At 47.6% G+C, this 21488-nt stretch overlaps 1 protein-coding gene across 2 annotated transcripts in view; it reads left to right on the forward strand.

Moving 5' to 3' along the window:
• Positions 1–21488, forward strand: part of Pax5 (paired box 5) — a 170041-nt gene that overhangs the window by 38454 nt on the left and 110099 nt on the right. For both annotated transcript variants that reach the window (XM_027403196.2, XM_035439893.1), the window contains one exon: positions 15666–15841. In XM_027403196.2, coding sequence (XP_027258997.1) covers positions 15666–15841 — 176 coding nt within the window. The remainder of the gene's footprint in view (positions 1–15665; positions 15842–21488) is intronic.

Consider the following 21488-nt stretch of genomic DNA (forward strand, 5'->3'; position numbering starts at 1 on the left):
TATAAAAAGGAGGGAGTTGAAACTGGCTCTGAGAGCCAAGTGAGTGGGAGACATCAACAGGAAAATCAGGGCCGGGATCAGGTGTCTGTTTCTACCTCAGAGCCCTTGGGTGTTGCATGCAGTGTGACCACTGGAAATAAATTGTTCCCCCTCCTCAGTTTTCTGAGGCAGACAGTGAGATTGACATGCTCTCTGTGTGACAGGCATAGCTCACAGCAGCTCTCAGAAGCATAGGGACTATTACTGTCTTCATTTTTGTAGATGGGAACTAGGGGCAGTTAAATAAACAGTCTAAAGTCACGGAGGCAGTAAATTGAGTGCTAGATGCAAACCCAAGCAGGTGGCACACAGCCCCCTTGACCCCTTCCCTGCTCTTCCCTGATCACCCTAGTCCCACCTCTTTTGTTCTTGTAGCCCCCAAACGCATTGTCCACATATGCAGGACAGCAGGTGAGTGACATTTCCAGTCGTCATTTCTGTTTTAGAGATAGGGTTTCATGGAAACCCATATTGCCTTGAACTCACTGTGCTGCCAAGTCTGGCTTTGACCTCCTGATCCTCCTGCCTCAGCACTCTCAGCTGGGATTACAGGCCTGTGTCACCATGCTTCATTACCCAGTGTCATTTCTTCCTCTGGCTTTGCCCTCTCTGTACCTGGCTGTGGATAGCTGAGAGTAGGTTCTGACAGGAACAGCTAAGGCAGAACTCAGGGCCTCTTATTGGCATAGTCTAGCAGGATTTGAGAAATCATTCTTTTTCTTCCTTTTTCTTTAGTCCATATCTTATGCAGTTGAGGATGACCTGAGCTTCTCCTAATCTTCCTGCCTCTACCCTCTGAGAGCTGAGAGCCACCATACTAGCTTTAAGGGTTTCTGAAAAGCAAAGTGGAGGACCCAGTTCTTGCCTTTTAGGAGCAGGCTTTCAGAATAGTTTTTGGCACCTGTCTTTTGTCCCTACAACAACTTCTGGAGAACTCTTTGTATCCCTGAGATAGCCCATTCTCAGATGGATAGACTAGGACAATGGTCTCCAGTCGGGGATAGTTCTAAATGGCAAGACTAGACAGGGCTGGGAAATTGTTCACCCCAGCCAACTTTATATCCTGTCAACCCAGCATCTCCTCTTGGATGTGATGTAGTGCCTCCTTTGCTGCCCGAAATGAAATTTAGGTTAAAAAAAAAAAACCTACCAAACATACATCATTTTAAAAAGTAATATAATGCCCAACTATAACCAAAAAAGGGAACATAAAATAAAGTGATAATGAAATGTGTACCTCATTATGTGAAGGCTAAGGTGTGACTATACCAGAAGACACTGGAAGTGTTTAGTGCTTGCTTTTAGTGCGGAATTGTCACGAATCCAGCAGCTACAAATGCAGACAGCTGTGGTTTTAAGCAATACCAATGCCTATGGCAGTCCTGCCATCAGTGAACCGATTCTCTGAAATTGTAAACATGTCCTGATAAAACCCCAGCCAGTGCAAAGCACCATCTTCCTCCTATTTATATGGTGGTTGTATTCTTGGGAGTCAGTAGATATTAAAACACCAAGGTTTTGTGGATATGAGTAAAAGAGAGTTAGATTCTCAGCCCACATGTTTATACACAGTCTATAGCAACATGACTGCTCACTGTGTCATTCTAAAGATATGTGGGGTTCATGACAATTTTTTTTTTAGACTAGACTTGCCCAGCCTCTTCTAGCTTGATGCACAGCCGAGGATAACCTTGATCTTTCTACCTCCCTTATCCTAATGCTGGAATTGCAAGAATGTGCCACCAAGCCTGGCAGCACAGGGCAATCTTCCTTGAACCACATTGTGCTTTGTGACATCACTGGTCCTTCTTGTTCACTGTCCTACCCTCCCCCCTCAAATGACAGTGATTCACAAACTTCCCAAACCTTTCATCAAATTGCTGTTATTAAGAGCCACTTGAACAGGGTTGGAAAGATGGCTGTCAGTAAAGTACCTGCCACCTAAGCACGGAGACTTGAATTCACATCCTCAGCACCCACACAAAAAGCTGCATGAAGCCTGTCATCCCAGTGCTGGGGAGGTAGAGACAGGAGGACACCCGGGGCTTGCTGGCCAGTTGGTCTAGCGGAATTTGTGAACTCCAGGTTGGGTGAGCAACTGTCTCACACAGAAAGGTGGCAGGCCATAGAAGACATCTCCAACATCTCCTCTGACCTCCACATGTGAGTGTATACAGGCAGATACCAGACCAGATCCCTGCTCCCACATAAACTCAAACTAAGCGGTGTTGCTACAAAAGGTGTCCCTCTATTTTATCTTCCTATGGGAAGTTTTGCAAGTCTTCTTAAAACTGGGGATGTAGCTTTGTTGGTAAATCAAGAGCACATAGCAGTGCATGCAGTAGGGTTTAGTTCAATCCCTGGAACCATATAACCCAGATGTGGTGGCATATACCTGGCAATCATGGAGCAGAAGTTCAAGGTTATCCTTGGCTGCAGAAGCCTGTGTATCCCCGCCCCACCCAAAGCCAAATTCTCTCTCTCTCTCTCTCTCTCTCTCTCTCTCTCTCTCATAAATAAATAAAAATAAAAACCTTCATATGCTGTGTACCTACTGTATGGAAGACCTGAACTGTGGAGAAAAAAAAAGTACTTGATTTATATGGGAGCTGTGAACACTGCTGGACTCCCAGGGATTCTCGGTCAGAGAGTCCCCTCACCCCTGTTCTCCTGGATCCCCTCACCTCCTTGTTCATGTTCCAAAACCCAACCCTGGCTGGAATATCAACCTTCCTCCAAGAAGTTTTCCTTGATTCCACAGCCCAATAAATGCTTAAATCAGAGGATTCAGTCTAGCCTCTCTCTGTGTGTCTTGTCATTTTATTTGTTAGAGACAGGGTCTGGTGGAGCTCAAACTTGTCTTGAACTTACTATGTAGTCCAGGTGGATGACCTTGAACTCTTGACCCTCCTGCCTCTACCTTCTAAGGGCTAACATTACAGGCATGGGCTATCATACCCAGTTTTGTCATTTTAATTAATTAAAGCAATTGAGGAGAGAGTCACCCATTGACCAGTTCCTTGTGTGGCGCTGGTGTTGGGGGCAGGGCCTTGCAACTCTCTTCCCTTCTGGGTGTGGAAGCCAGGAGGACACTGAGGAGAAGCTGTATTGTTTGGTCCCACATGTATCCATTAATCCTGAGTGTATGCCTGCTCTGTGCTGGCATTTGTTCTAGGTCTAGGTGGCAGGGACACAGCAAAGGATGAGGCAGACAAAAGTCCTTGTAGACAGGAGTGGTAGTCTATTGAAGACAGGGAGAAAAAGATGAAGGACCATGTTGGGTTGTTAAATCCTTTTTGTTTTTCAGAGCTAGGCATGGAACCCAGGGTCTGTGCACACATACTGGTGCAGAAAACAAAACTAGGAAGTAGTTAAGGGATGCAGCATCTTTGTGGGTGAGGGGCCCTGTCTTATGGAAGCTAATCTGAATGTGGAGATGACATTTGAGTAGACGCTCCAAGAAAAACCAGAATGAGCCAAACAGATACCTGGGAAAGTTCTAGAACAGCAAATACAAAGACAGGGTGTACTTTACGTAGCTGAGGGGCAGTGAGGAGGCCAGAGTGACTACAACAAGAAGAGTGTGGGCAGAGTGTGAGGGAGTTGTGTTAGAGAGGTGAGGCAAGGAGCTGATGCAATGGTTAAAGCACTTGCTGTGTAAGCCAAAGGACAGACATTTACATCCTAGAACCCATGTAAATGCTGGGTGGGTGTGGCAGTTCACGAGTCATTCCAACCACAGAAGGCAGAGATAGAGCAATCTAGGTAACTGGACAGGCAAGCTCTCCGGTGACTGAGGGACCCTGACTCAAAGAATAAGGTACAAAAACCATCAAGGAAGATACTGTTTATCAACCTTAGGTTTACATATGCACATACATTCATGTACATCTATCACATACATGTAAACATGTGTATATATACTCTCTTAACACACACATACACATGAAAATAGGGAATTAAAAAAAAGTAAGGAAATGCGGGGCTGTAGTGGGATCATCCAGATCCAGTAAGGCCTTATCAGCTGTGAGTAATTGTGGATCTTTTTCTGAGAGAGCAGCCAGAACCTCCGAGACCCTCCCACCACCTATCCTTAGACAGCTACCACTTCTAGAGACAGTCCTTGCTAACACTTTTGCACCTGCCACTTCTGTGGATAGCCATTCCCCTGCCATGGCCTCTCTATGAATAAGAAGTTCCTGCTTTCCTGGGCGATTATCTCATCTCTCCTCAGCAAGCTCTCTACATTGTGTCCACACTAGATATGACCCTTCCCCAAGTGTCTGAGACAAACTGTGAATGTATTGATAACGTCAAATAAGGGGCTGGCTTCCTAGGATGGAGACTGGGGAGTCTGGATGTGAGGATTAAGGCTGCTGGAAGATGGGCTGTCATTTTGTGTGTGGCAGAAGTGTGGCGTAGAGGGTGTCCCCAAACTCTTTCTCCCACTTCCAAGACTCAGCCCTGTGCCAGTTACCTCAATGGCTTCCCTAGAGACACCAGCTTTACTTATGCTTCTTTCCCATGCCCTCTGAGTTCAGACAGTGGTTCTGACCAGATACAATCCCTATTTGTAAATTGCTGTTTGGAGACCCCCATGCTGCTTCAAGAGTCTCTTCCTCCAGGCAGCTAGCCCCACCAGCTACAACTTCTTGCCTTCTCCAAGCATCATCAAGGCTTGCATTAGGAAAATGAAAGTAAATGCCACAAAGAAACCGTAACAGCACATTGGACCATGTTGAAAATGGTGTGTGAAGTTCTTACAATGGATATGGGTGGGCATTTTGGCATAAATTAGGGAACCTTCTAGGGGAAAACAGGAAGTCCTGAGTGGAGGGTTCAAGGAAAAAGTATCAGTTCCTGTGAGGCTGCTGGGTGTCTGGGTGGCTTTGGGTGACTCTGAGCTTGACTTGTCCCCCAAGTTTATGGGTTACAGACAATCTTAGAATCCATCCTAAGTTCAAAAGTTTTTAGAATGAAAGTGCAAAGATCCAAGAAGTCAGGATCAAAATGGCTTGCCTGAACTGCCTTGGGCATTCTGAAATTACCTATGGGGTGCTCTCTGGGGGCCAGAGGTACAGAGGAACTGACATACTGGGGCTTTTGTCTAATCTGTCCTGGTAACACTGTGACCCTAGGCAAGCTACCTCTGCCTCCAAGAGCCCATTTCTTCTTCATCTGCACATTGGAAGCTATAATATGTTGCTGGTATCTGAGGTCATCATTAGAATCAGATAAGCAGGTAAATGTCATAGTAGGAACATGTCTGAGGTATAGAGATTGTTATTTTTTATCATTTTCTGATGTACTTTTTGCCTAGTCATACTGCTTGGTTGTCTAATATAGAAATATGCTTCTGCTGAGGTCAGAGCCCAAACAAGTCAACTTGCTTCCATAGGGAAGAAGGAACAGGGCTTCCAAGCAGAAGGAAGAGCCTTCTCAGCACTTGTGATTGCTGTCCTCCATAAATCTGCCCATCTTATGAGCGCGCTTGGTGGGAAAACACACCAGATACATACAAAAACCTCTCGAGTTCTTTTCAGCTGGGGCGGGAGATGACACACGTTGGCAGGCAGAGGCTGATCTCTGTGTATCCAAGAGAAGTCGAGCCAGTCCGAGTATATCTAACAGGTCAAGCTCTGAAATGAAGAAGCAATAAGCCAGTGAAATGGTACTATCACCGAAACATGATTGATCAATTGAATTCTATCAGAGACAGTGGACAGTGAGATTAACTCAGGCCTGATAGGTTCAATGAGTTAAAGCATGATGTTCATTTCAGCTTCATTTCACCAGTCTTTGCTTGTGAAATTGGTCAATCAATAGAGGTTGAAGATCATATATATATGTGTATATATCGGGGACTATCTTATGGAGAATATCATCTCTGCTGTTGGCTCCTGGCTGTGGCTGCCCGGAGCAGGTAATGGAGACAGAACAAGGATTCCATCAGCCCCATCAAAATGGCCTGGTATCTTCTCCAAATGAAAAGTATTTTTGGATCTCTGATGATTTATCTTTTTTTTTTTTTTTGCCTCTCACTTTGATCTATGACTAAACCCATACCCATCTTGGAGGAATATAGTGATTTCTCTTGAAAACATTTGTGCAATGATCAGACAGAAAAATACACTTCAACATATGAACCTTCTTTCTAGTTATATTGTCCTTGGAGGGGGAAAATAAAGACAGTGATTTAAAAACTCAAATAAGGGCAATGCAAAGATTGCAGACTGTATATGATTTTAAACTATTATTTATTTATTTATTTCTGCACATCAGGGGGATGGGAGATGAACTGCTGTATGCTGGGGGTGGGGAGTACTTTCTGGATAAGGAGTCTTGGAGCTGAGCGGATAGTTAGGGAGGGAAGCCTAGCATGGTTTTTTAGGCTTTGTTTAGTACCTCTCGGGTTACACTTTCTTTGGCTAACTCTTTCCAGCTCATCTTAAGACTCAAGTCAAATTGTTTCCAAGGGGCCCTTTGGACCATTCTGTCCCAGTCTGGATTATGTGGAGTAGGTTAGGCTGGGTTTAGAACACACATTTAGAATACCTGCTTGCACTTAGAGCACATGCTGGAATACCTGCTTGCATTTGGATCCTGCATCTTCTACTTTTTAGCTATGGCACTTGAGCAAGGGATTTAATTTCCCCGTACCTCCCTGTCCTCATCTTCAAAGTAAAGACAGCAATATGCCTGCTGTTCTGGGTGTTTGTAAGGTGTCAGCTGCTTGGCCCCAGGGCTGTGACTCCCAGCACTTCTCCTGGCACAACAGCTTGAGTGTCCACAGCTTCATCCTCCACCCCAGGGTGGGAGTTAAGACTTGAACCCTCTAAGCTCTGGAGCAAGGGCCACACCAGACACCCACCTGGTATTCCTGAATGATGAACTGAGAGATTTGGTGCCTGAATCAGAGGCCTCATGGCCTGGGCTGGCAGTTGATTTGGACCTGCTATCTGGCTCCAGACAAAGCCCTTTGCCATCTGACCTCACTGTTGCCATCCCCGAGGGAGTGATATTTAGTCCCTTAGGGCTTTTCCATCACCGATGCCTCTGACTCATTGGGTAACGCACAGCACAATCAGATTCGCTTGAGTCAAACCTGAACGCATTTGCCAATTTTACAATTTCGTGTTTTCCTTCCCCGAGAAGAAAAGATTGAGTGAAACGAATGGCTGAATCATGGTGGTTCCAGTGGAATTTTCCCCTGTGCTGCTTCAGATTTTCTCCGTCTGTGGCCCTAGTTTAGGGAGGGATGTATGAAATCATCTGAAACGTTAGTTGGGTTCTGGGCTGCCGTGGCTATTTCCTGCCCTGCCACACTGGACCCTAGAAAGAAGTCTGTGTCCCCCATAGATTCCCCCAAAATGGCAACCAACTGGCTCTGATTGTCCCTGCCTGGATTCCCACTGCCTTGCCTGGCTTGGTACCTTGTGCTTGTTCACTTATTATGACCTCAGGTAGCCTCTCCTCAGGACCCCTTAGGTTGTTAGACTGTCCCTAATCTACCCCAAGTTACCCGAGACAGAGAATAGAAGCTCTGAATTAGCTGTTGTTAAACAGAGCAATAGACATCTGGCTGCCTTTGCCTTTTGGGGAGAACTTTAAGAAGCCGGGGAGAGGGTCTCAGGTCAATCTGGGTTGTTTGTCTTTGTGTCGGCGTTTTGTGAAGTGCTTCAGATCTTAGGTAGAAAAATACCTGTAGCTGTTGCTTTCTCTCTTCCTCCAGAATCACTGATACAGTGGATGATTTTCTGAACTCATAATGGAGGCTGGCCATTGTGGGGTTTCCCTGAAGTGTGCAGCCGGTGGCCCCTTGCATCTGTCTCCTTAGGTTATCATCTAGTCAGCAAGCACCAGCATCTCCTGTGTGAGATAGCCACACAGAGCCCCTGCACTCAGACGGCTCGTACTTTGGTGAGGGAAACAAGCTAGCTCACCATCTTAAAAACAGCGTTTGCCCTGCACCAGGTGTTGTGTTCAGTGGTTTACAGTGACTCTTTAGGCAACCCCATGGAATATGAGCATCCCATTTTGCAGATGAGAAAATTAAGAATTAGAGAGGTTAAAGAAATGTCCAGGCAGGCCCTGTGGCACAAGCCTGGAATCTCAGCTACTATGGAGGCTGAGGGAGAAGGATGGCAACTTCTAAGCCTGCTTGTAGAGTGAGCTCATGGCCAGACTAGGTGACCTAGTGAGATCCAATCTTAATAGGTGAAAAAGGTTAAGTGGTAGAGTACTTAGAAAGTATGGGCAAGGCTCTGGCTTCAGTTTGAGTAACACACACACACACACACACACACACACACACACACACACACACACACAATGGAAGAGGGGAGAAGATGCTTAGGTATTATGGGTTTGTAAATGTGGAGTGCCCAGGCCTCCCCGCTATCCTGAAACACATCCACTTTATCCTCATGCATAGTAAGAGGCCTGGAAGTGCTCTGCCAGGTTTTACTGTGTGATCTTGAGCAAGCAACTGAATCTCTCAAGCTCCTTGACTATACATGGAGATCCCACTACCTGAGACCAAGCTCACAAGAGGGGTGGTAAGAAGTCAACTGCAGACCATAGTTGTAACCTGTGAAAAGCCCCTAACAGAGACCCACAAGAAAGGGTGACTAATTCAGCCTTCGGACTTTCAGACAGGCTTTGGTAAGGAGGTGGCTTTCAGGCTGAGCTTGCTGGGCAGAGTGAAGGGTGTGCCAATACAGGGAACAGAGTGAATGAAGCATTAAGGAGCAGGGAAAGAGGCACCAGAACAAAGGCAAGAAGCCAGCTGAACCTTAAGAGGGGATGCAGGAGGGGAGGCTGGGAAGGGTTTTCCCAATGAAAAGGATGGTGACAGCAGGGGCCTTGATAGGCATGTCAGGGACATCATCTCGTTTGGTCCCCACAAAACCCCTGGTTTATCCTGCCTGCCACAGCTCCCAGTGTGCAGGTGAGGAGAGTGAAGGCTTTAGTCTTACTTGGTCTGAAAAGGACAGGAAGTGAAGTGCACATAGAGAGGACGAGATTGTAGGTGGCATAAGTCTCTGTGTGGCTATTTGGGGACCAGTTGGTGGAACAGAACTGATCAGGTCTAGACGGAAAACTTTGCCTACAGAGATCTAGGGATATGTCTGCTTCTGCGTGAGTGACCACAGCCAGGCACACTGTGGTGCTGTGCTCATCTACAAAGTGAGAGGAAAATGCTCACTTCACACTTGGTTCAGGGCACAGCTTCACCCAGAGGTCAAGAGGCTTGGAGAACCCGCACTCCCTTGTCACTGCTAAGCCCCTTCTTTCTTTACTAGGGACAGATGCAGAAATGTTTACTAATGCAGCCCCAGCTAATGTAGCCAGCCTCAGCCCATTCTGGCTCCTTACCCTTGGTGAAGCCTGTGTGACCTTGAGCCCCTCCTGAGGAGAAATTCCACAGTTGATTTTGCTCACATCAAGGTTCTTGCGAATTCTACCCAAAACATTTCAGATGTGGATTAACATGACTGGTCTGTTTTATAGATGTTGCTTTTATTTATTTTTGTTTGTTTGCTTTTTGAGACAGGGTCTGATGTGTCCCAGGCTAGCTTCAAACTTTCTATGTATCTGAGTCTCATCTTGAACTCCTGATTTTCCTGCCTTTATTGCCCACGTGCTGAGAATTCAGATATGGGCTACTCTGGCTGTCTAGACTGTTTGTAGAACTGGTCACTATACTTGCAGAGATCAACTCCAAGTTCCTTGAGCTCATTTGACCCAAGCTGGAAATGTCCCAGATGATATCCAAGGCCCATTAGGCTGGCTCAAGACTTAGGGACAAATGATGGATGTGGACTTGTCTTTCTCTAGCGTTCTCACTATGTGTTGGGAGTGGTGCATTCTGGGAGTACATTGGTACCACAGTTGTAGGAGGAAGTGACAAGCCAGCTGACCTGGGAAAGACCTCAGGTCAGAGTAAGGATGAGGAATCTGTAAGCACAGTAGTAGGGGCTGAGCAGTATTGCCAGAATTGTAAAAGGCCTTGGGGAATATGTTCCAGGGAAGAAAAGAGAGACCTTAGGCCTGGATGGCATGACTCAGTGATAGAGCACCTCTCTAGCCTTCAGTTTCATTCCAGCAACACACACACACACACACACACACACACACACACACGCACGCACGCACGCACGACGCACGCACGCACGCACGCACGCACGCACGCACGCACACGCACACGCACAGGTACAGGCACAGGCACATGCGTGTGCTCGAGAGAGAGAGAGAGAGAGAGAGAGAGAGAGAGAGAGAGAGAGAGAGAAGAGATTTCTTCCTTTCTCTAGCAGGAACCTCTCTCCCTAAAGAGATCTCTTCCTTACTGCTTGTCCATTTCTTTCTAAACAAAGATTGATAATTAGATACTTGTTGGCTGAAGCAATCATTTAGGGCATTGGTAATGGTGTGTTTGCGTTTGCCTACAAATGCAATACAGAGAGGACAATGATCACTTGATATTATTTAGCAGACAAAATCTAAGTCGATTTTGAAGGAGAAAAGTTAGAAATGGCTTTATATTCTCTCTATATATATTTTAAGACAGGGTCTCACTTTGTGGTTCTGGCTAGCCTCAGACTCACCATCGAGCCCAAGCTGGACTCAAATTCCTGATTCTCTGGGAGCTAGGATTACAGATGTGTACCACCATAACTCAGCCTCAGTGAGTACCTCAGTGGTACTCAGCCTCCTTAGTTTACTGATGGGGACTCTGGAGTCCAGAGACAGAGAAACACTTACCCAAGCACACACAGCTATAACCCTGGTTTGCTAGCTCTGAATGTTTTTCCCACTGGACCTGGCTGCTCTGCTGGGAACAAGCTGTGAGAATGGAAGAGGCTTGCATAGGTCTGGGCTGCTCCCCACTCTGTGGAGAAATACAACTTTGAGAAAAGCTAGAGGCTGATCCCAAGAGTCCAGGCTGGTTTCTCAGGGCTCCTCTCTGCCCAGCTGAGGCCAAGTCCCAGAGGCCATGATGCCAGAGGGATTTTGCAGACTTCTGTTTGTTTTTATTTTTTTCCTCCCAGCCTGCATCTTCAGATATAAAGTGTGTGATGATTTTCAAAGAAACAAACAAAAACCCTGCAAGAAAAATGCAAACTCCCAGAATCCTCCAAGCTTTGGAGAAAATGCAATGGCTTTACGATCTTTTAAGACACACAAGAGACAGCTTTCCCCGGACAGATGGGAATCTCAGGCCATCTTGCTTCCTCCTGCTTTGCGTGACCAGACACAATTGTATAAAGCTTTTAGCTTCAAAGCCCAGTTCTGAATAACATTGGCTTAACCTGAAATTTGAAGCCAGCATTTCTCTGCTTCCTGAGAAGGGGCTTCCTGCCCCTTGCTCCCCTGAAGCTAGCTTCCAGAATGTTAATTCTACGAGCCATGGTTGACTAAGCCCAGCACTGGGTCTATTACATATTATTTGATTTGGAGCAGAAAAAAAAAAGATTTAAAGATACCATGCCCCCATATACCTTTGCACTTTTGCCTGAATCTGGCTATATATTTAAGCACACTGTTCACAGGGTGAGTTTGGAGTTTCTCCCTGGAATAAAATGGGTTTGAGTTTTTCTGTAGCCTGCCTCTAAGACCATAGCTTCCAATTAAGTCAACATCTCTGAAGCACCACAGACAGTCACACTGCCCGCCTGGAGGTTCAGACTTGCCCTCATGCTGGGGGTGATTTTTTTTTTTTGTATTCATTTCTGTAACTGTCTCCGAGCACATAATCTCTTTGTGTAGCTCATACCCACAGTGCACCCACTGTGTGCAGCATCCAGAGGTAGACTGGCATGTTCTTGCCCTCCAGGAACTGGGTGCCTTTTTGCTGATCTTGGGTGGTACTTGCACCTGGCCTGGCCTGATTAGTTTCCATTTAATGTTTACCTCTTCCACTGATGGAACTCCAGTAAGGGAAGAGCTGTGTTAGCTCCTGTCTGTGGCTGAATCCTTTGCATCAACGCTTGCAGAGCTTGGCTGAGAGATGAGGGAGTGGATGAGTGAAGACACACGGAGGGATCCTGGTTTGTATAGACCAGATTTGCAGAAGGAAGGGGTTGGTCATAACTTCATTGTACAGGTACTTTGTCTGGCAGCAACAGAGGTGAACTAATGAATAGCCCAGTGTGAACATGAAGGCCCAGTGGCTTGCTGCAAAGGTGAGGGGTGGTTAGAGTCCTAAGAATGGGAGCTGAGAAAGTACTGGGGCAGGATGGAAAGCATGCTGGAGGAGGAGGTGTGTGCACTTGCAGGCTGTGTCTGTCCTGGAGAATAGGGCACTGGCCAATGAGAAGTGTAGTTTGTGTTACTTCTGGATTGATTGGGTAACCTGTGGCTAACAGGCTGATAGCCACGCTGTCCTGATTGGCTCCTGGTCTCCAAAGATGCAGTTGGGAGCAGAGTTTAGGAAACAGGGCCTAGGATTGAGAAATGAAGTGGGTAATTGTTTCCCCAGCTGCTCCCATCTTCTCAGGGCTCCTTCAGCAAGACTCAAGTTTTCTGTGGCCTCTGAGCCTCTCTATAGTTTCCTGGGGTTTCGTCTGTTCCTCTCCTGCCCATCTTCTACTTGTGGTTCAAACACAGCTTCCCCTCGGAAGCTCTTTCCAACTCCCCCAGGGCCGGGGCATTCTCTCTAGCTTTACATGGTTACATGTGGCTATTTCTGGGAATTGTTTCATGCGTCCTATCAGTCAGCTTGTAGTCAGGTGCTTATTTGTTTGATTATTTCACTGAAGTGGGCTGTCCTATCCCTCACCACTGCACCCCCTTTTCTTGTCTGCTTTTTAAAAATTTAATTTTGGCAGTTGGAGAGATGGCTCAGTGGTTAAGAGTACATACTGCTCTTAACCCAGGTTTGTTCCCAGCGCTCATATCCAGTGGCTCACAACTACCTGTAACTACCGCTCTGAGGGATCCAAGGCCTCTGGCCTCTGTGGGAACTCAGATTTGTGAACACATAACCCCTTCCATATACAACATACATACATGCTTGTAGTTAAAATCATCTTAAGTTTTTAATATTACCTGGTACAGAGTAACTTTTTAAATATTTACTAAATTGAATGTATAATTATGCTTTTTGGAGTGTCCTAAGTCTTTTTGTTGTTGTTTGTCACTTGTTTTTGTTTTTCTTGACAGAGGATCTTTTGACAGGCTGCCACAGAACTCTTGATCCTCCTGCCTCAGCCTCCTGAATTCTAGGATCAAAGGCATGTGCTACCACACCCAGTAATCCTGTGACCTTTTGAGGAATTGTTACTTAGTTCTGTCCCCACTCAGGCAATTATGTGGATGGAGGTGCTTGCAGGGGACAAGCTGCTAGCATCTTGGTCATCAAGGCAGTCTGAGTTCCCCTGAGTGCAGCATTACCGGTTAGTAAGTCCCCACATTTGCTATTCTTGGTGACCTTACAGGAACAGTCTCCAAGAGCCATGATGGAAGAAGGGGCACAAGGATGACATCCTGTGGGCAAAAGCAGGCACCTGGATTGTAGAAGGCCAGTGTCACTGCCAAAAGAGGGACACAGGTTTTATGCTGGGTATGTTGTTAAGAGGGACCAGCTTCTACTTTAGGTCACACCTATCAGGTCATTTAGGCTGTGGACCAGCCTTGCTTTGAAAGTGATGAGGGATCTGTCTTCTCAGGCAGCTTGTAAGCCATCCCAAAAGGCCTTTCTTGTAGAACATGTGGGGTGTTAGCTCTCTTAGATATCCTGAAAGGCCAGCACTCAGGTGAACCCCCAAAGTTGGTGTCTGTTCAAACTCAGGCTCTGCAGACAGAACAGCTAGAGCACTATCTTCTGCCTGAGGCCCAGGGATACAATATCCCACCACTTCAGGCTCCGTGGTTTGGTTCATTCCTCACACAGGTGGGGTTTTATCATGACAACGACATCCAGGGCAGTGTGTGCTTCTTGGGGCAGAGGCTGTATGAGGCCTGGGGTATGTAGTGCCTCTCAATAGCAGAGCTGACCTTTGGTGGTACTCTCATGGATTCCACAGTACAAGCAGAAGTCCCACCTGGGTCTAATTTCTACAGCCTCCCATCAGCCCACAGGGACAACTGGTGCTAGAGACCCCTGGGCAATGATGAGGCCTGGAGGCCTCTTCTCTCTTCTCTCTTCTTGCTTTCATCTTGAACAGGTCAAATCCAAGACGCACAAAAGACAGTCCAGTCCCATTTTTCAAATTAATAATTCATCGTACTTCCTTTGAAACATAAACACCATCCCCAGAGACAGACATGGAGGGCAGCTAACACAGCGGAATACTTTCTTAACTTACACTTTGGAATAGGCAATGCTTTCAAGTTCTGAAGCAAAAGGCATCTGTTTCACATGTACCACTCATATCGAGCATATTATATGTACTATTTCTAGTGTGTTTTATGCTAGAAAATAAGACTTTACGCAGTATACATATATCTGAACATTTGCAAGAACACATCAAGCCATCTTTTCTACATTGGACACCAGGATCATGCCCCTGCCCATGCTTCACACAACCGTGGATCCTGGTGTTCTTTGCATCTTGGTTTTCTTCCTTCTCACTGCTGCATGGCTTCCCATCGCCCAAGCAATACCACAGTCCGTTTAGCAGTTCTCTACGAATGAACTTTGGTTGTTTCCAAGAACCTTGACCATCTACCACTTTCCATAAACATAAGCCAGCTATCAAATACATTCTCAGAGGTGCAGTCTCTCAGGGACAGTGCACTTGTGATTATGACAGGTTATCATCTAGCACAGGTGTGAGATGAGAACTGCACGAGTGTCTGCCTACCTTCCTAGATCGGTGTGTTACAGACTGGACACGATGGTGGTGACAAAAGTGCAGGTAGGAACATGAACAGGAGAGGTACAGAAGGGACTATAACGCCCATGACTAAGTCCTTGAGTCACTCCGAGCTCAAATCCTCAGGCAAAGAAACTATGTCATTTCTCTAGGCCTAGAATTTTCATCTGTGAAACGGAGAAAACAGTAATATCCTGAGTTAGTTCTTTTTGTTGTTGTTGTTTCTGTAATGAAATTCCTCAGGGCAGGTAACTTTATAAAGGAGCTCATGGTTCTTGAAGTTCAAACCTGTGGTGCTTGCTCAGCCTTGGCAAAGACTAGTGTGAGTGTGTACAAGTTTGTGTGAAAGAGAAAAGAACTGAGAGGAGGGAGAGGAGGAGGAGGAGGAATAGGCACCCCCAGACAGGAAACCAGGGAGAAGGGGGTGCCTAATCTTGTGGTCTTGTGACCCCTCCCACTCTTAAAGGCCCTGCCCCTTTTAAACAACCGCTGACTATCAAACTTCCAAGACATAAGCGCCAGGGGCACAAATACAAACCACAGCACACATATTGGGGTCAGTGTGGAAAGTAAAGGAGATAATGTGTAACAAACGGGCTTTGCACAACGCCTGGCTTGTGATTATGAGAGGCTGGGTCAGCAGTTAGCAGCAGGTGACCTTGTCCAGGTAGCCCCTAATCCCTGTCATGGGCAGGGAGTTGGGCTGGAGGGTCAGTCAAGCCCCCTTCCCAGACTCAGGGTCTGGCCTTTCCTCTATTAGTGGCAGAATAGCCTCCACTTACCCTTTCTCTCTCATGCTCATCAAAGGTATCCAGGAGTCTCCAGTGCCAAATGGCCACTCACTTCCAGGCAGAGACTTCCTTCGGAAGCAGATGAGGGGAGATCTGTTCACACAGCAGCAGCTGGAGGTGCTGGACCGCGTGTTTGAGAGACAACACTACTCAGACATCTTCACCACCACGGAGCCCATCAAGCCAGAGCAGGTATGTCCGTGACTCAGGCCCACCACATCCGCTGCCACTGTGTAGGTCTGAGCCATTCCTGGAAGCAGGAACATGTGGCACGGTGAGGGCAGGAGTCTTTGTAGAGTGGGTTTCTGGTTGTTTTGGGCCAAGCTTGGCTGGTCACAGCATCCCACAAAGCGGGGCTCTGAAGCTTCTTGGCCTGATAGCTCTGTCTCTGGCCAGCTCCAGAGGCACGTGACTCCTCTGGTTGCTCTGCAGCTAATGGATGCTGTGCTTTCCCAGGGCCTTTTGCTTAGGGGTGTATGTGATGATCTCCTGGGTTACTTCATGTGATTTTTGTCATCCTGTCAGTTAGGAACATGATCTAAACATGTAGATCTAATATATAAAAATACTCGGGCTCACAGCCATGGATATCTCATGATGACCTATACTTAGCATTGTGGGACTGCTCACAGGTGTGGATAGTCCAGGCATGGGATCAGCCATCAGAAGCTCTGCTCTGATGGATAAGTCAGACACCAGCCTTTCTTTCACGGCTCTCTCTGAGCTGATCCTATGGGAAATTTTGCAGATCATTCAGTCAGTTTGCTTTCAGATAGGGAAACTGAGGCCCGTAGGAACAAAGCAACTTGCCTAAGGTTGCCCAGCAAGTATTCACTTAGCAAACACTGGCAATTATCTAGTATGGGTAAGGCCTGGAACCAGACACTGTGCGCCCATCAGTGAGCAGATGAGCTTGGACTTGCCCCAAAACTATGGATTTGTAGAAGAATCACAGGTTGGTACTGGAGAGAGGTCTAAGGCCCTCTGAGAACCTGAAGCAGGGACTGAGCTGGCCTGGAGGCTGCCATGGTAAACAACAACATCCTCTGGAGGTGCATGCCGAGAAATGTGTCTGGCAGAGTGAATGAATGGCAAGTGCAAAGGCCCTGAGGTGAGACAGAGTGGAAAGCAGGAGTGGAATGATCCAGTCCTGCTTAAGTGTCCATAAGTGGACTGTGGGAGGATGCTCACTCTCTTACAAGTTAAATAATGTCTCCTCTGCATGGGACATGGCCATGGGTAATGGGCAAAGCTGATCCATTCTAGCCTGGGCTTTGGGGAGAAAAGTCTGCTTCTATCACAGACAGCTGCCTTCCACTGCTGAGTCTTTCTGAGAGATGGTACAAGCCACATGTCCTCGGAGCTTGTGAGATGTAAATAAGTGACTAAGGGTGAGGGTGTGAGGCTTTCAAGGTTGCCAGTGTCTCCGTTAAGTCAGTATTAATGAAACACAGACCCTGAGTGTTGTGAATCCCTCTGGTTTCATGGGAATCTCGCAGACGCCCTGAAGCTGTGTTCCACTTTATCCATTTAAATGCCTGGGAAGATGGGCCCAAGGCCAGACATTCACTGGGAGGCATCCCAGATATTTCCAGCTCCTCACTCATTCAGGAACTCTCTGGTCCAACACGTTTCCTGTGCATGGGCAGTGGGCCCAGTACAGTGTCAGGCTTGGAGGGGACAGAGGCACAAACCAGGTTATCATCTCTGTCAATTCTTTCACAGCCTGGTGTGATGTGAACTCAGGAACCACAGACATCTGAGAAAGCTTGACAGATGCTGTGGCATGCTGAAGGGGACAGGGGCATGAGCTCAATGGTTGCACTGAGGGCAACAATATTTAGGAGGGAATGTTGCACCGGATCCCAAGGCCAAGGCCACACTGGTTAAGGTGGAGATGAGGCCCAACAGGGAGGAGGCCTGGGCTGCGGGCTCTGGGAAGATGTGTTTCTTTGGTGTCCTTCAGAATGCTGTGGCCTGTTGCAGGCCTGTCTGTGAGTTCTGAGGCAGGTCTAGCAAGGCAAACCGAGGGCAGGATAATGACTGACTCAGTGTTTTCTGGTTAATCTGCTTCACCTCTCTGTGGCATGCCGTAATGAGGAGAGATGGAAGGTGAGGCTGTAAGGCTGCCCTGCACACATGCAGGCACTGGACTATGAATGACATACCCTCGTGCCCTGTTCCCAATCACTATGGACAAATGATGACTTGAGTCAGGGGCTGCCGCTGGGGAAGGTGCATGCATCAAGGGTATGAGTTCCTTGAGTCCCTTCTTGATCACTGTCTTCTGACTGACTGTTCATGGGCCCTGTCTGTGACCCTTGTGACCCCCAGAGTGATGGTAGTGACACAAAGAAGTGAGCCCCTGAGCTGCTGGCTGTGGAGACTGGCCCCAGCCATCTCACTTATTTGCCGCATGCCAAGCAGCCTGAGACCTGGCCCAGGGCTTGTTACTTTCACTGAATGATCTAATGGGGGAAATGAAGATCTAATGGGGTCAGCTCCTGACCAAGGAGCTGAGGGCCCTTGCTTTGGGCCCCACCTCTGCTCTGTTAACTCCTCACTTTTTTCTGGACCCCAGTTTCCTTTTTTGTATAATAATCACAATTGGACAATGACAGCAGCTTTCCAAGGACTTACTGCCATCCACACTGGACAATCCCTTTAAATGCCCTCAAAGCAACTGGTTCACACCTGTGAGGCCCTGTTATGAATGCTTTAAAACACATTGTATACCCATTTTCAGGTTCAGGATTGTTGAGGCCACAGAGCTGGAGTCTGACCTCAGGCTCATCTCTGTCTTCATATTGTACAAGACAGTGTCATGGGTATTTGTGTTCCTGGAGGGTTCTGGGATTAGTCCTTGGACTGGCTAGTGTTCTGCCTGGCCTTCCTCAGACAGTCTGTGGGTTGTTCCAAGACATACATGGGCCTGGACAGGTCACCCACTCCATTCCTGGAACAAACATGGCCAACTTAATGTCAGGATGGTCCTGAGGTCACTGCTAAGTTCTGCCCTGAGTGGGTGGCCAGCCTGGATCCTTCCCTTTTCATAGGAAAACTCAGAATCCCTTTTGCCTTGGTAGAAGAGGTTAACGACACCCACTCTGGGGCAATGAAACACTTCCTTCTCAGAATGGCTATTGAAAAAGCAATTCTGTTTTCCCTACATGGAGAGTGAGTAAAAATCACCTCAGAAGAACAGAAGGGAGTGGGGGGGGGGTTGCGGTGTGAGTGTGTGTGTGTGTGGGGGTGTGTGTGTGTGTGTGCACACGTGTGCGTGCACATGTGCACTAGTGCTTGGATGCACATGTGTGCCAGCAGTGGAATCTGTTTCAGTAAAACTCGAGTTGATGCTGGCTGTCACTGTGGTGGGCACTGGCTCTGGCAGAGCAAGTCCCTCCTCCGGCCACCGAGAGGACGCAGCCGATTGCAGCCTGCTGTATTTACCCTCGGCAGACTATTAACCAACACAAGGCTATTAATCTGGCTTTTGAGCCTTCACTAAAGCCCATAAAAGCTCACAGTTGTCAAATGGAGTTCATTTTAATTTCCTTTCAATCACAGTAAATTATTCAGGTGATAAATCAGCTGGAGCAGCCTCCTGGCTGTAATAGAAACCCTAATTCCTGGCTAATTATCCAGCCCATTGCTGCCAACAGATCAATACGGGCACAAAATGGAACGGGCCCAGGGCCCTCCCTCCCATTGGGCCAGAGACAGAGAGACAGCTGGGGAAGGGGACGTGCTGCTGACCTCCTGGGAAGTTCAAAGGTCATGGGGGGTTAAATCAGGAGATGGCCTGTTCCTTGTCTAACAGAAAGCCACCAGAAGTGCCTCCTGTTGTCCTGAGCAGCTTTGCCCACTGCATGGTGGCTCTTCTGTCGGCCAGCAGGTGGACTGGTTTCTAAGTTTGCCTGATCTCATGAGCATCCTTCTCCTGGTAAGGGGCTGATTTGTTGGTATCACCCAACAAGACTGATCTTGGTCATCAGGGATGGACTCAGAAGCTACCAGGAACCAGATAAAGGTCTGGGCACTGTATATGGGGGGTGTATGTGGGGATGTGGAGGTGTGGGGGGCATGAGGCTCTGGCTTCAGGGGTCTCATTTTTCTCCCTGGTGCATGAATGTCCTGTCATGAGGAGGGTGAGCAGTAGAGGAGGGTAGGGATAGGGAGACAGGTGTGCCATGCCAGAAGTGCAGGAAGTTCCTAGAGGTGGTACCCTCGGGATGTCTGGAGACCTGGGCAGATGGTAGCACTGGCTGGAGAGGGTGCTCTGGACAGTTGGAGCAGCATGGGCAAAGGCCTGCAGGAATGCCGGCATGGAGCTGGAATATTGTCTGAGTGGCAGGAAGTCAGGGACTCTAATCCTAAAAGGATGGAATTTGGAAGTGAGGACATTTGCTGTTGCCTTGGGGTGACAAAGAATCTGGGTGCTGTGGCCTGGACCATGCTCCCTCCTAGGAGTCCATCTTCACCGGGACTTGGTGCCTCTTGCCCTGCCCCTGCTGTGGCCATTGGAACTTTCTTCCTGTAGCCCATTCCTCCACAAAAACTGCTTGTGGTTTTCTCCCTAGTTTGTCTTTTACAGGACCTTTCACTGCCCATGTCCCTTTGCTTGCCCATAAGAAGCTCTTGCTCTGGCTAGGCCTCAACCCACCGCACTACAAGAGCTGGGCTGATTCTGTGTCAAGAGGGTTGCTAACTATGTCTCTCAGGCTGTCATGTGCACATGTATGAGTATGCACATGTGTGTGGATAACAGGAACAGCTTGTCAAGTGCTTGGCAGCAGGTACCCTAATTACTACTTTCTTATGTTGTTCACACTCTAAGATGCTGATCACTGGTTCCCTGCACAGAGCATCAGCCTATACCTGAATATATATTCCCGACCCTCTGGTCCAGGCAGGACAAGAGTCCTGCCCACTATTGTGAGTCACCCATGGCCCCATAATCCACAACCACTGTCTCCTGTTGGAACCCAGACTCACAGAGTGCTATCTCTGACTGTGGTGTTATGTTGAGTGTATGCTCACTATTCACCATGTGCCCTGATAGATTCAGAAAAGAGCCACTTGATGCATCTTCCTCCCAGGTCACAAGAACCTCTGTCACCCCTGTGTGCAGACAGGACAGCAAAGACCCAGTGAGACTGCTACACTGTGTCTTAGCTAAGGGAGCACAGCAAGCCCAGAAGAGAGAACTCATTCCTAGGCAGGGAGCTACAAGAGGATTAGAGATAACATCTATGGCAGGATGGGAGTGAACATAGATCTCATTCCCCAGCATGAGGGAAGAGGAGGACAGACAACATTCCCCAACGCACACACACATGAGGAGTACAGAAAATACCCTCCCACTATACACATGAGGAATACAGGCAACAGCCCCCTCACACACACGAGGAGCATAGATAACACCCCTACACACACATACACACACCACACGAGGAATACAGACAACACTCACATACATACACACTATTTCACTTGAATGTCTTCTTGTCTTTGGAATGAGATGGTGACATGGAGTGTTCAGTTACTCTTGCTTTCTAGATCCCAGGAGGTACCCTCTATGGCTAGACTACCCTCCCTCTTCCCTTTCTATCAACCAGGCTGGTCTGGAACTCAGCGATCCACCTGCCTCTGCCTCCCAAGTACTGGGATTAAAAACAGGCACCGCCACCTCCTGGTTTATCATCATTTCTAAGACGCCCAAGAATGCACATGACCTGTGTCTTGGGGGCTCAGCATTCTTGACATTGCTGTCTAGAGACTGCCTTCAGAACACTCATTTGTTCCCTGGAAGCTTTGAAAACATTTTCTAAGCCACTGA

The sequence above is a fragment of the Cricetulus griseus genome, chromosome 2 (assembly GCF_003668045.3).
Source record: "Cricetulus griseus strain 17A/GY chromosome 2, alternate assembly CriGri-PICRH-1.0, whole genome shotgun sequence".
Lineage (NCBI taxonomy): Eukaryota > Metazoa > Chordata > Mammalia > Rodentia > Cricetidae > Cricetulus > Cricetulus griseus.